Source organism: Artemia sp. Qi Xiang Cuo, chromosome 5 (genome assembly GCF_049724085.1).
Source record: "Artemia sp. Qi Xiang Cuo chromosome 5, ASM4972408v1, whole genome shotgun sequence".
NCBI classification, from domain to species: domain Eukaryota; kingdom Metazoa; phylum Arthropoda; class Branchiopoda; order Anostraca; family Artemiidae; genus Artemia; species Artemia sp. Qi Xiang Cuo.
Window position 1 is genome coordinate 62,898,262 of NC_142798.1, and position 15,076 is coordinate 62,913,337.

The 15,076-nt window shown below is 37.0% G+C and overlaps 1 protein-coding gene across 2 annotated transcripts in view; it reads right to left on the minus strand.

The window, feature by feature from the left end:
* The window catches only part of LOC148952359 (uncharacterized), a 62,283-nt gene extending 47,731 nt beyond the window's left edge, over positions 1–14,552 (minus strand). For both annotated transcript variants that reach the window (XM_089088948.1, XM_089088946.1), the window contains exon 1: positions 14,487–14,552. In XM_089088948.1, coding sequence (XP_088945074.1) covers positions 14,487–14,489 — 3 coding nt within the window. In that variant the 5' untranslated portion in view covers positions 14,490–14,552. The remainder of the gene's footprint in view (positions 1–14,486) is intronic.
* Between the last annotated feature and the right edge of the window lie 524 nt (positions 14,553–15,076).

A 15,076-nucleotide genomic window follows, 5' to 3' on the forward strand; every position in this document is an offset into this window, starting at 1 on the left:
AATCCATTGCCAATTTGACGTGGCCTCAAAGCACCAACATAGCAATCGATATCGGGACAGACAAATGGAATTCTTCTATTGTTCATTTTAGGTGATTGTGCTGTCGCCGACAATGACGACAAAAGCCGACAATGGTGATTGTGCTGTCGTCGAAAATGACATGTAATCACTGCTAAGCCTTTTGTTATTGCTAGAGGATCACCCAATTCACTTCTTAGTGTTAACTGACAGAGTTCCAAATACGAAGTGTTTACAGTATCATACTTGATATGCTTTATACTATATGTATGAACAAGTTCCTCAGATGTTTTTCGTTCACAAGCATGTAGAAGAGGTACATTTGAATTACCAACCCTCTTCGTTTCCACAAAGAATTCAGAGTAATATGCAAGAGTCCGAGGCGAGACAATTTGAATAATCAGCAAAAATAGCTTGATCAATCATGTGAGCGGTGCCAACATTTTTCCCATTGTTAATATTTTGTTTAAAGTCAAGAAAGTCTCTCAGATTATCATTGAAAATGATCATTTTAGGGTCAACAGATGAGGTAATTTAAATCCTATAATGTTCTAATAAATAATTAAAATGGAATTTACCATTTCTACGATATGAGATTTTTCTATTGATTGTACGACACAAATCTGTCATATTATCATATTCAATATATTTCAATTTAGCAAGGGGATATTCGCTAGATTTGAGTGCTTCAACCCATTCATAGTCAACAAAAAGTGTCCAATGAATGGCATAATTTTAAATCATACACACGATGCTTTCTGAGAATGTCATAAGTATTTTTGAGAATACAGTCGACAAGAGCCACTTCATACGCACCGTCAAATTTGATGGCGGGGGAGAGTTTTGTCCAAAATTCACTTGTCGTATTCAAGTCGTTGTAGAGAGGATCGGAAACATTGGACATAAAAGTTACATAGAAATCATTGGGCATTGTCAATATCTTCTACACCGATCCAAGAATCAAAATCAGAGTTGTATCCTAGCCACCGAACAAGTAACTGTTTCTTACCCCTGCGAGTACGTGTCTTTAATATCTTTTCAATTTGATAGATTTCACTATTATTTTTAACTTTTTGTAGTTCATAGTCATAAAAGCCGCCGAGAATCTCTTCATCTTTGGTATCGCGCAAACGATAAGTTATGGGTTTAGTGTCTAGGATTTTTGCCACTTTAAAAAGTTCGGTGGACCACTAGTAATTCCCCTTTTCAAAAACATTAGTTGTCCTATTAATTCGAACAATATCACCAACATTGAATTTATTTTCTTCTTGACAATCGTTTCATTGGAATACTGTTTAAGAAAGGTGTCAATTGTATCATGATCAGAATGATGAACTTCCGTTGGTGTAGAGTTGGACAATCATCGATGAGGTCGTTGATTATAGATCAGCTTGATTTTATCTAAATCATAAAGAAAAGCAGGTGTATTTTTCAACGTAAAAATCTAGAAATTAAAATTCAAATAGTTCTTATCAATCGTTCGACCAGTGCTTTATAAGGACATGACGATGATAGAGTATTGTATTATAATTTATTAGTACTTTTTCAACACGGGGATTAACAAATTCACTACCACGATCCGTTTGAATTTTTTAATATGAATCCTGTTCGAAAATACTTTCAATGGCCTGAGCAACTTCAACGCCTCTCTTTGACCGCAATGGAATGGCATATGCAGAGCGACTAAAAAAAACACTGATTGCATGAAGAATATACTTGTGCGGTGTATTGTGACATCGTTGAACCTCATCTAGAGTCAGGAGATCTGCTTGCATTATATGTAGTGGGTAAAAGGCTTTAGTTTTTCGATATTGATTAGCACGAAGTCTATGATTTCTATGCAGAGTGTAACTTGATTCATTTTGTAGATAGTCTTGTACACTTTTAGTGTGAACACCAGTGACTTTGGAAAGAGTGGTGGGTGAACTTAAACTCCCCACTACACCAGTATTTTCATAAACACCTTTCAGAACTTCAACCATTTTGAATGTAAACACGTTGTGTAACGTCCACTACCCTTTCGTATACTGGCGGTTGGTGGTGGTGGTGACGTTGATTTGATACGTCTTCGCTTTTGTCTAGCTATCAGTGATGTGCTAGTATTTTCCAAAATTGATTTAAAATCTTCTTCTTCTTCTTCATATTTTAATGGTGGTGGTATTGACAGTGATGCGAGTTCATTTAATTTTTTTAGAATTTGTCTATTGCTAATAAGACTTTTGTGGAAGTTTAATGTATTTAGAAAGTTGTATAGATGAGCGTCAAATCATAATAGTCCTTTACGACTTGTAACCATATCATAGATTAATTCAAGTAGATTATAGGTCTTGCCCTGAATTTTAATCCCTTTCTCATTGCTTTCAACTTGAATATGATCTTGACCACTTTCCATGAGATAGGTTAGGAGTCGTTTTATTTGTTCACGAAATGATTGGGGGAATATAATTCCAATATTCAATACAATTTAAACAAATTCCTACTTAATTAATTGTGTTTCAGCAGCAGCAGACTACTTAGGAGATGATTATTTTTTGTGATCAATAGCAGCAGCAGCAGTGGCCTTCACACGATGGGGCTTATGTTCGTCCACTCGGCGAATTGCATCTTGAAGAAAAAGCAGTTTTTTATCATCCTCAATATTCTCATTGTCAAGGAATTTACTCAGATTGTTCTCAAAGTGTTCCACGGGTGAGAGAGCGAGTTCTATTGGAGTCAATCTATAGGGTTTTTCCATCTAGAGAAAACTGTTTACAAGTCCTGCAATTATTGGCAGTAAAAGTGTGAAAAAGCTACCGCCCGCCTGAAGAAGTCGTTTCTTTTTAAAATTCTTTCCTTTGCTTTTAGAGGCCAATGTACGTACAATGGAACGATATTACTTTGCCTGTTGCTTATCTACTTCTGGCAGTTGAACCTTACCCTCGGTCAAATTTAAACAAAGTTCAGATATCAGATTAATGAAATCATTGTCAATACCATGTTTGAGTATGGCTTTTCTAAGAGGCGGTTTTGAAATGCTTAGAACAGAAAACAGATGTCTATTTTCATGTAGTTTCTTCAGTGTCATGATAGCAACTAATAGGTCTTTTTGGTGTTCACGGGGAGATATACTGTGATTTTGTTGTCAAAAATATCTGTGACTACACGCAAATCCTAGGGTGTATTTTGATTAAGATCCAATAGCATATAAGCGTAGGGTTTATTAGTTGTCTGATTGTACGGTGAAAGCAGAAATTTAGGTGCGCCTTAATAGATATGTTTATTTAGAGTTATGAGGAAGCGAGAATCACGAACAACTCTTTAGATGATATAATAGGTGAAGCTCAATGAAAGTTTTTGCATACATTTTCTCAGATGAAAGAGATTGTGTAGAACCAGAGTTATGGAAATCTGTTAATGATGAGAGCGAACAGTGAACAGTTTTAGCATTTCCTGGGACCATTGTTCAACAGATTCAGCCAGATAGTCAATGATCAGCCAAGAGTTTGGTTCAATAATGTTGAAAACATCAAGTCCCTGTATGAATTGTATCTGCACCAATCCCGTGGTGGCAGCAATTGCTTTTATTTTATCGTATGACTCCTGCTAAATACTGTAACAATAGTAGATTTTTTTCGGCTTTTCCACAAACATTTTATCGCAATTTTTAATTGTTTTAGTTAAGAGTGTTGTTTTGCCTGACATTGACGGCCCACACATAAGCGATCTTAATGGTGTTTTAAATTGATACATGTTCCTTTCAATAGTTCACCTGAACAACTAACCGTAGACTATAGTTGTCTAATGACTAAATAATTTCCCTACTCCGTTCAAGAACAATAAATCAATAAAGAATCATATTTCTTGTATTAAAAACAGCAGCACTTTACAGAAACAAAAGAAAGAAAAATACACTTTTTAAATTTATTTATAAAAAATGCACTAAGCACTTAAAATAATATCACTTTTTTTTAATGAAACATGTACAAAAGCACAAAAAAAATCTGCTCTAAGTAAAAAAGATAACTTTGGTAGTGGCGGGGCGCCCCCCGCTGGCGGCCGCCCCCCCAGGCCTTGAGCCCCCCCCCCCCCAAAGGCCGCGAGGCCCCCCCCCCAAAAAAAAAAGGTTTTAGGAAAAAATTTACTGGACTTTATTCAAACCGAGACTTTCCCTATGGATAACACATTCGGCCCGGTCTGAAGTTAAATAGTGCCCAAGGGGGAGGGTAGTCACACCGTCTTGACAAACATAGACCTTGTCGGAGATGGTACTCATGGCAATTTTTTCTACATTTACAGTAAATTTCCTGTAGTTGAGAGAACGAATTGCCAGTAATTTAGCTCGTGGAGTTGTATTTTGAACAATACAATTCCTATAGATGTCCATGTCGAAATTCTTATCCACATAGCCTGTGGGTACTCCTTTGCAACGTTTCTTGATTTCCTCGTCGTGTGTCTGTATAAAGTACACCTTTGGACTTAAAAAAACACCACTGGAAATCATGTCAATCCCCGTTTCTGATTTAAAAAATAAAATCTGATTTGGTGCCCGACGTTTCACTAGCTCTGGGTACAGCCCACTCCAAGTGGTGCAGTCCATCCGTGAGCTGATAATTTCACCGTGCGCCAAATCATCAATTAGATTTGGGGTTTTTACTTTTAACAGTAGAGAATCTGTGTCCCCGTAGCAGACCTCTACTTGCCCCTTCTCCGGCCACTATACCCTAGCCACATTGTAGTAGAATTCCAACATGAGCTTTTTAGAGACCTCCAAGATCGCACTGCCTGCAGCAATATTTTTATTTAATACAATGCTTCTTTTTTTTCTATTCAATAGTACCATGTCCGGGCCAATGATTGTGAAGGAAGTGTAGTTTGAATCGGCAATAATTCGAGCACATTGTTTTGGGGTCGGTCACGACGTCACAACGATTCCTATTGTGAACGCTCTCACAAATTTTAGCAAAAGTCGTATTCAAAATGAGTTTAAAAATGCCTTGGTCGGCTATCATTCGTACTTCAGAATTTTTCCTGAACCAAGCTTTGAAACATAATTATAGATATGGTTTTTGAGTCATCATGAGTGTTCTTCCCACGTTTGGGATATTGAAAGTCGTTTCGAATTATTTTTAGAGCTACGGGACGTAAAACAATATTTTTTTCGGAAGAAATTCATCAACAATTTTTTGCTTTGATGACGACGAATGTATTCCGCAGTCTTCAAATAAACGATTTTTGCAAGTATTCAAAAAGTTTTTCTTTACAGTTCCACTTATGCATGAAAAAACGAAATCCTTAACTGCCTCGTGACTCTCGACCGGTATCTACCCATCAATTTCAAAAAACCATCCAACCAGCCCATTCTCCTCAACACAGTCAATGTTGGGGAAATGGGGAGCTTGAGGGTCATTGAGCCATTTATAGTCACCGCAAGGTAGCGCATAATGGGACATGGCCGAGGGGTAGAGAGAATTCATATCAAGGAAAACTGCATCCGATTTTGTCCCCTTCTTCTCTCCTGTTGGATCAGTTTCCAAGATACGATCCCCGTGAAAAACATATCCACCCCTCATCGACCTTTCGATGAACAGATACTGATCAATGTCTGTGATTAGCCCAATTTTTTCCCCACTAATTTTTAGGATGATGTTCATTACCAGATGAGGAGATGGAAAATAATAGCACAGAACAAAATTAAGTTCCCCATAGATTTTGTCCTTAATTTTACAAATAATGTCTTACAAAGTTAACGCATCACTCGATAAATACCGCTCGCAGAAGTCAAACCCATTTTTACACCCTTGCTCTGCCCACACTTTTTTAGCAAAACTGTATTCATCGGGGGTGCACCTACGATCGTGTAGACTGTCGTAAAACAATTCAATCGAAGGAATAGTTTCTTCGGCGAATCTCGACATGGAACAATAATAATCATAAAAATATATACCCTTGACCGTCAACAAATCATATAAATCATTTGGAAATTGTTGCTTGAGAAGGGGGAAAGCGTTGCAGCCGTCATTGTTTTTCTACACCTGAATTAGTTCACTCAATGATTTGAGGAAAAAACTTTAGGAATCTAAGAAACGAAATTTATTCGTGTATTCAACGTCCTCTTCAACAAATTTCCACATAAATTCCAAAAAGAGCAGGTTTTCCGACGATTAGGTATGATTTTGTAGGAAAAGCTGTCTATCACCCATAAATCATCCACTGTTTCATTTCTTTGAAGATGTGCCATTGCTGTTAGCACATACTTCAGATCGTAGTTAGAGTTATGTTTAAAAACCGGAAGAAATAGTTGCTGTTTAATTTTTAAATTACATGAATTGTGAGCCCACCCCCGAAAGTTACTTTTTCCCGTTGAATTAGGATCAATAAGGTGATAATGATCCTGGACTGCGTCTTTTGGGGCAAGAACACCTCTACAAACCCAGAAAATCGACCCCTTTTCTAGTGCCAGTTGCCCTTTATCAGACAATTTCATTGTATAATTGGTGTGACGCAATCATGAAATTCCAGTGTTTGCTGTTTTTATTAAATGTACCAATAGCTATTCCATACTACCCTCCCCATCCATAGCAAAAAAAACTCTTCCAACTGCATTTTATTGTTGGAATCGCGACGGGTATGCGCATAGGAACACGCAACTAGTTTGTGTTCCTTGACTATATTTGGCTTTGATGGGTCTGATACCTCCACTAGTCTTGATTCACAATCCAAACATACTTTATCAACTTGTAGCAGTAAGTTTTGGAAATTTTTAAATTGTAAAGTATCTCTGCCTTCTGCCGGCATTTCAATTCTTTGATTCCCATGAATTTTGCAATGCCCCATGTGATCCGAGACTATTCACTCAGATCTAAATGAGGAAAGGCACATGGGGCAATAGAGACATTCTCCTTTGTTCTTGCTTCGGGATAAGAGTCGACTTAATGCCATAACGGGAAAAAATGACCATAGGAATTTACATCTTTGGGAGGCTCGTAAATAACCCAAACCCAATTTTTAACATTATCCACCATCGGTGTCCTCACTGAATATAAAACCCCTTTTTTATTTGGTTTCTTTCCCCCATTTACAAATTCTGTGTCATACTGGAGAACAACCACCCCCAACCAAAGATTTTCATTTGCTCTTTCGAATATGGTTATTTTTTTCAATGACACCGAATACTTCCCCTCTAACCAGTCAAAATTTACTTTAGGGAAATTTTCTCCACCGTTACGAGCAAGGCTGTCTAGATTTTTCATTGTTGAATATTTAGTAAATGTTTTATGGGCTGCTGCTAAAAATGCATATTTAAAGCATTGTAGCCCCGTTTCAAACTTGAAACCCTGAACCCCTCCTGTAGCCGGCCAATCTGGGTGGCATTTTATTTTGTTACCCCCTGCCCCCCTTAAAATTAAGTTTTTTTTAAATCTACTGAGATTCAGATCCATGTGTTCAATGTATAAAATGGTGGAACCACTTCCCCTCTCGTTAAACGTGTCCAAAGTCGATATAAATTTATTTACCCAGTTGAAAAAGTTGCTCTCAAATTCATTTAGACCAGAGTAAAAAGTTTGATTGCTAGTTGAAAAATGAAAATAAAAAGTTTCCCCATATGTCCCTTTTTGTAAATAAACTTTTTGAGTTACCGCCTATTTAATCCCCCATAGACCCTCCCAGTTCTGAATCTGAATCTCAACTTGTGCTCAAATTCTGTCAATGTAGCTGTTGAGAACATTCACAGGGTCAGTTGAATTAACGCTCCCGTTAACCGCATTTTCTTCAGGAGGGTTAAAATCTACCCTATATGTTTGTAAGTGACCTAGAGCAGACTCTAACAAGTAAAATTCACGTAGTTCCGGGGACGTGACACTATTCTCATGTCCTGCACCTATTTGCACAGGACCCAATTCACTAATTATAAATCTATCGTCAAAAATGTCCCCGGAAAAGTTAGGTCCAACAATTTGTATAAGACTGTCCATTTCTTCAGATCTAAATTGAAAATCCAGGAGGGTATTAAATGGTGTACCTTCACGATCATCATCATCCGGCGAGAGGGGACAATTACCAATGATACTTTCAAAACCCGTGCCAGGGAAGGCAGAAGTTTTCACAGCTTCCCCATGACACTAGAAAATGAATGGATTAAGTTTTTTTTTTCTTTAACGAGAGTTTAAACACAATTACAACACACTTTTCTTCTTATTTTTTATCAAACAATTTTTTTTTTCTTAATTGGATTAGAATTTATCAAACAAATGCATAATAAATTACAAATTTTTGCTTATAGTTTTATTTATAAAAAATGCATAATAAATTACAAATTTTGTTAATAACACACATACACACGCACACATGCGCACACACTGACACACACACACACGCACACACACACACACACGCACACGCACACGCACACACACACACGCACACACACACGCTGAAATATTCTTACAGGTTGAAATTATGTTTCTAACCCCTTAGCCTATATTGCATTAGTCTATAACGCAATGCGGAAACAGCGTCAGATAGAATGTCTCTGAACGCGCTGCGGAAACTATTTATAGGACGTCATAATTTTTACTTCAAAGATTCTTAATTTTCTCATAACTTTTGATGGATTAAGTTAAACGAAATAATTTAAAGATATTCGAAATCAGCATTAAAATACAATTCGGTTGATATGTATATTGAAAAAATTACAGCACCCGGATCAAAACATACGAAATAATGATAAGGAAATATATGCCATTCAATCATTACATCGATATTGAATTTGCACTATCTCAATGAATTATCGAGTAGACGCGGCGCATGCACCGCAACACACAAACACACACACACACACACACACACACACACACACACACACACACACACACACAGACACACACACACACAGACTGAAACACCCACACCCAAACACCTATCCCCAACCGCGCACCCACACACATCAACCCACACACAGTCACACACAGACACACATACACACAACAATCGGTACGCCTCTATTGAATTTGCAATGTCCATTATACTATCTCAATGAATTATCGAGTAGACGCGGCGCATGCACCGCTCACAGACACACACACACACACACACACAAACAACAAACATTACGCCGTTATTGAATTTACACTATTAATTATAATATCTCAATGAGTTATCTCGTAGATGCGGCGCATGCACTGCTCACACACACAAAGACACACACACACAAACACACAACAAAATAATTAAAATCATAACGATTGTATTTAATTTGAAATATTCATTATAATATACCCATTAATTATCGGTTAGATAGAAAAATAAGCAGCGCATGTACCGTTCACACACTCCTTCAAATTGACTTGGGAAAAAGAATCATTAGCGAGAAATAATACTTGAAAACTCACATATAAATTTTCAGCTTGCATGTCAAGAGCTATAAGAGCCACATCATTCTCGCCTTGCATTGGTTGTGAAGGGCCTGGCAATGCTTGATAAAGGTTGACCCCCCGATACTTACTAGATTAGGCTAATGCATTATGATAATCTATCTATTCTCTCTCGAATTGTCTGACAGGTTACATAGCGGTTTGTGCAGAGCTTACACTGGCTTAAGAGGCTTCTAGCTGGTCAAAGGAACATGTAAGGCAGCTAACATATCTGATGATTTGTGGTCTTGCAGCTTGTATTGATGTGGTATCACCCCATCTCGGTCTCTTTTGGGAGGGAGGGTAATTGTATGAATCCACCTCCGCATCCTTAAAAAAGAAGAAAAATTTAGTAAGGAAATAATAAGCCCTCTTTTACAGATAAATTGCCCTCTAAAGTTTATTCTGGTGTTCGTAGCACTCTATGTCTTAGTACCTTAGAAATATTTAAAAAAGAAAAGCTTTTAAAGTAAAATTTTGGAAAATTTTTAGTTTGGGGGGAAAGGGAGATTTCAAAAACATCTTGCCATAAAATAATTTGGCCTATAAGGCCGATTCTGATATTTGTAGGAGTCTACATATATTATCACTTTAGAAATATTTAAAAAAAGGGTTCTAAAGTAAAATTTTTGAAAATTTTGAGTTTGGGGGGAAGGGGGATTTCAAAACATATCTTGCCATAAAATAATTTGGCCTATACAGCCGATTCTGATATTTCTAGGAGTCTATATATATTAGCCCTTTAGAAATATTCTAAAAGGGTTATAAAGTAAAATTTTGGGTTTGGGGGGACGGGGGATTTCAAAAACATCTTGCCATAAAATAATTTGGCTTATAAAGCCAATTCTGATATTTGTAGGAGTCTATATCTATTAGCACTTTAGAAATATTTAAAAAAAGTGTTCTAAAGTAAAATTTTGGAAAATTTTTAGTTTGGGGGGAAGGGCGATTTAAAAAAAAACATCTTGCCATAAAATAATTTGGCCTATAAACCCGATTCTGATATTTGTAGGAGTCTATATCTATTAGAACTTTATAAATATTTTAAAAGGCTTATAAAGTAAAATTTTGAGTTTGGGGGGAAGGGGGATTTCAAAAACATCTTGCCATAAAATAATTTGACCTATAAAGCCGATTCTGATATTTGTAGGAGTCTATATCTATTAGCACTTTAGAAATATTTAAAAAAAGGGTTCTAAAGTAAAATTTTGGAAAATTTTGAGTTTGGATGGATGGGAGATTTCAAAAAATATCTTGCCATAAAATAATTTGACCTATAAGGCCGATTCTGAAATCTGTAGGAGTCTATATATATCATCCCTTTATAAATATTCTAAAATGATACTAAAGTAAAATTTTGAGTTTGAGGAGAAGGGGGATTTCAAAAACATATTTTTATAAAATAATTTGACCTATAAAGACGATTCTGATATTTGTAGTAGTCTATATCTATTAGCACTTTAGAAATATTTAAAAAAAAGGGTTCTAAAGTAAAATTTTGGAAAATTTTGAGTTTTGGGGGAAGGGAGATTTCAAAAAACATCTTGCCATAAAATAATTTGCCTTATAAAGTCAATTCCGAGTTTAGTGTACGGTAAGGCTAGACCCTATTTTAAATTGATGGCATTGTTCAAACGTCACTCATATATCACATTTCAAAGGCTTCATTATCACCTAATTGACCACAACAAGAATCCATTTTTTCAAGGAAATTATTGGCACTATGCTTTGGCATGTGGTAATAATAATTCTAGATAATGAACATATAAAAGGTTGTTTGGAAATTGTCACTCTCGCTTACATGATAAGACACAGATGTCTTTAGGTAGATCGGAATATCTTAAACACACACACAATTGGGAAAAGCCACATTTTGAACGAGATATGTAAAAGTACAGAATTATGCTCCTAACAAAACAATAGGGGAGGGGGTTTTTGTTTTGCATAATAGAAAAAAGCATACTTAGCGTTTTCTATCGAATATACTCATCATATTTTAAGGTTTTGTATTGTTGGAGGGGAGGGGGGCTAAGTCCCCCTGAAATTTGAATTTACTGGTAAAATACCATTTATCTGGAAATAAATTCAGTAAACTATACTCACATTGAAAATAGAAATATCCATTGTTTCAGAGTTAATAAAATTCAGTGTACTATGTTCGATATGTTAAAACATAATGAAAATTAAATTCCAATGCATGAACATTTTATACGGGATTGCAAGGACGAATAAAAAACGGTTGTTGAGTTACATAATTTCGTGCATGCTCCCAATACATGTTTGACTACTTTATATCATACCAGTTTTTTAAGAATGTGCACGTGAACTCATGATGTACATTCATTGTGCAATTGACAACAAAAACAGAAAAAAAACTGTTTGACCACATTATACACTGCCAAATAACTAGTCTGGTATTCTGTCTTGGAAAGCTGCCAGGGAACATAACCTGGGCAAATTCAATAGATACTTACTACTCACCCCCTAGTCAATACCTCACGACCTTTGTGATTAAGCGGTCAGTTTTAAAGAATTGGAACAAAATTCGAACTTTCGCTTAAAGAGCAAGGTATTTACTAGGGGGCGAACCCCCTAATATACGTATTAAAAATATATGAATATAGAAGTTCGTTACGTAAATTAATTCGTAAGTTACGTATATTTATTACTATTAAAAACGTTCGTAAATAAAATGAAACAAGTTTCGAGAAAGCCATTTAACCAAATAAAAGTAAATTAATATGAACATTTTGTTTTAATTATTCATGTACGGTGAGCCAAGATCAAAACCTGCATTTATTCAAAAACGTTCAAAAATTAAATAAAAAAAACAAGTTTTTTAAACTGAAAGTAAGGAGCGACGTTAAAACTTAAAACGAACAGAAATTATTCCGTATATGAAAGGGGCTGTCTCCTCCTCAACGCCTTGCTCTTTACGCTAAAGTTTGACTTTCTCACAACTCTATTTTTTTTAAACAATAAAAAACTTACTTGTTTTATTGATTGGAAGTTAGTTCGTTTTTGAATCGGATCGAATAAGTGTGTGGTTTGGTATATTTCATTATGATTAACCTAACTTCATTTCTTGGGTGCGGTTTATATAATAAGTAAGCACAAAAAAAACGTCTATAGTCTAGGCTATATCCAGCTCTATTAAGGGAGGCTGAGTCCAATCCTCACTAATAGCTACCATTGCTAGTGCGTCCAAGCTTTGGACGCATTGGCAGACGCAAATACAGAATCAATATATTTATTTTTCTTGTATCCGATTTATGTCTTACAACATAAATTTACCGAATGGGCTTTGCCATATTTATGCTACAACACAATATGTCTGCCTTTCCTACTGAAAAAAGTATGTACTTACCCTTGTGGGTCTAGGAGATCCCCCCCGGAAATTTCCCCCCGTAGGAGATTCCCCCCTCCTCGGATATTTCCCCCCGTAGGAGATTCCCCCCCCTGGAAATTTTTCCCCATAGGAGATTCCGACCCTCCTAGGAGATTCGAAGATTCAAGGCAGACGAAGGAAAGGCAAGGCTAGTGTAAGGCAAAGATCAAGGTGAAGGATGGTGCTATGGTTGGGCGTTTGAACGAACATTCACATGCTCCCAACCAGTCTAACTTTCAAGTACAGTAACTCCGCAACAAGATGAAGAGGAAAGCAACCGAGACGCTTGAAACCCCGCTGTGGTAAAACAACTCGGGCACGGTCTTGAACGTTCCGTTGACGAACCAGTGAGACGAATCGAGAAGCTGAACTGATGCGTCCGTACAAAACATTAGGATTTAGCTTTACGTTGGGCACTGCCTGTACGAGGATTGGGTGATTCCATGCGTTTACGCACTGCTACCTAACAAGTCAGAGTACACGTATACGAAAGTTCTTACCGAACTAAAGTCTCATTCGACAAATGAAAGTCCAATATTACTACTATCTGATGTCGAGTTGGGCGTGCAGAATCTCTTCAGGAAAGGTTTTCCAGCCATTTGAAGTGAAGGGCTATTTTTTCCATATAAGCCAGAGTATCTGAAAGATAATATAAGACCTTGCCCGCCCGATGAGGTAAGGAGACGGTGATGAATTTGCTGTTTCCGTCCATATGCTAGCTGTTCTTACAATAGTGCCCATTCCGGAAGTACATTCTGCATTCACAGCTGTCGTAGCTAAACTTAATGAGAATGTTGTTTTGGCCGATCATCACCTACTTTGAAGATAACTAAATCGGTAGAATACGTGGAAGTAGGAGAGAACCTTGCAACTTTCCGCCCCGTGTCTGGAATATGTTCTACACAGCGAAAGATGAACTACCCAGGACAAACAACAATGTTGAGGGTTATCATAGTGATTGCAGTCTTCAGTTTCGGCTCATCACCCTAGCCCTTGGAAGTCCTTGGACATCCTCAAGCGCGAAAAGGCACTTAACAGGGCGGTTGTGATTCAAGCAAATGCGGGACAATCCAGTGAACCAATTAAGAAGAAGTATGTGGATTTAAATGCCAGAATTCTACGACAGATGGGAAACTACGGGAATGTCGGGACGCTGGAGTACCTGAGGCTCCGGTGGCGATTATTTCCGAGAGGGGGAGGGGAGAATTTTCAGCGGGGGGAAATGACGGAGGGGCATCTCCTAGAGGGGAAAATCACCGGGGGGGGGGATCTCCTACGGGGGTAAATTTCTCGGGGGGAAATCACCGGAACCCACGCTTGTGTACTATTTAGCCTAAAGACTGTCAAAGTTTAAACTACTTAAAAGTTTACAATACTGGCTTGAAATTAACATAAGAATATGTAGCTTTGAACAATATAGTCCTAAGGGCATCAACCCACAAGAATTCAGAGGGGGTGGATTTTAAAAAGGTATTTAAAAAAATACCCAAAAAAGGGATTTTTTCAAAATGCAGACAGGAGAGACAATTTTCTGTTTCTATTAAAGTACCAAAAAAGGTGTTTTTCAAAATCTAGAGGGGCATCAACCCCTCTTCTCTTTATTCTGAGTTTATCCCCCCCCCCCGCCACAATTGACACCCCTAAACAGAGCATAATAGTCTTTGAACGCTACCAGTGAAGCAAAAACTCACCATTGCAATTGAAAAATGATAAATCACCACTAAATACTATTTAATTGCCAACCAATTTGATTGACGTCACTGACCGGACTGGTTTTTCTCTTTTGGTCTTTTTAGCATTTCTGAAAGCTGGTCGTTGATTGGCTAAATATTTGCTGCATAGCGTATATTTGAATTCTGTCTCTTACGTCATTTCATTTTCCATACTGGCTGCATTAAAAAAAAAAGGTCAACCTCTAAATAAGTACAGTCCATAATATTTCATTAATACGGAATTCAATGCAAAGATGGATTGGAGGAGAATATGTTAACACTCAAGGATATGAGACCAGCAAAAGAAACCTTAAAAGTTCAGAAAACTGCCATAGAACTCGTAAAGGTATTAAGTATTATACCACCAACACTCAAGTTTACGCTGTGTAAAACTCGAGAACAAACCAGCTTTAAACAATTAGCTTACACTCAGTGGAAAACAAGTGGTGAGTGACAAAATACATTGGAATTATCTAATTTGAGCTACATATTTGCACATTAGGGAAGGGGTAGATCACCCCTCCCCTTATGTGCAGATATATAGCCCAAATTCGTTTATAAAGTATTAT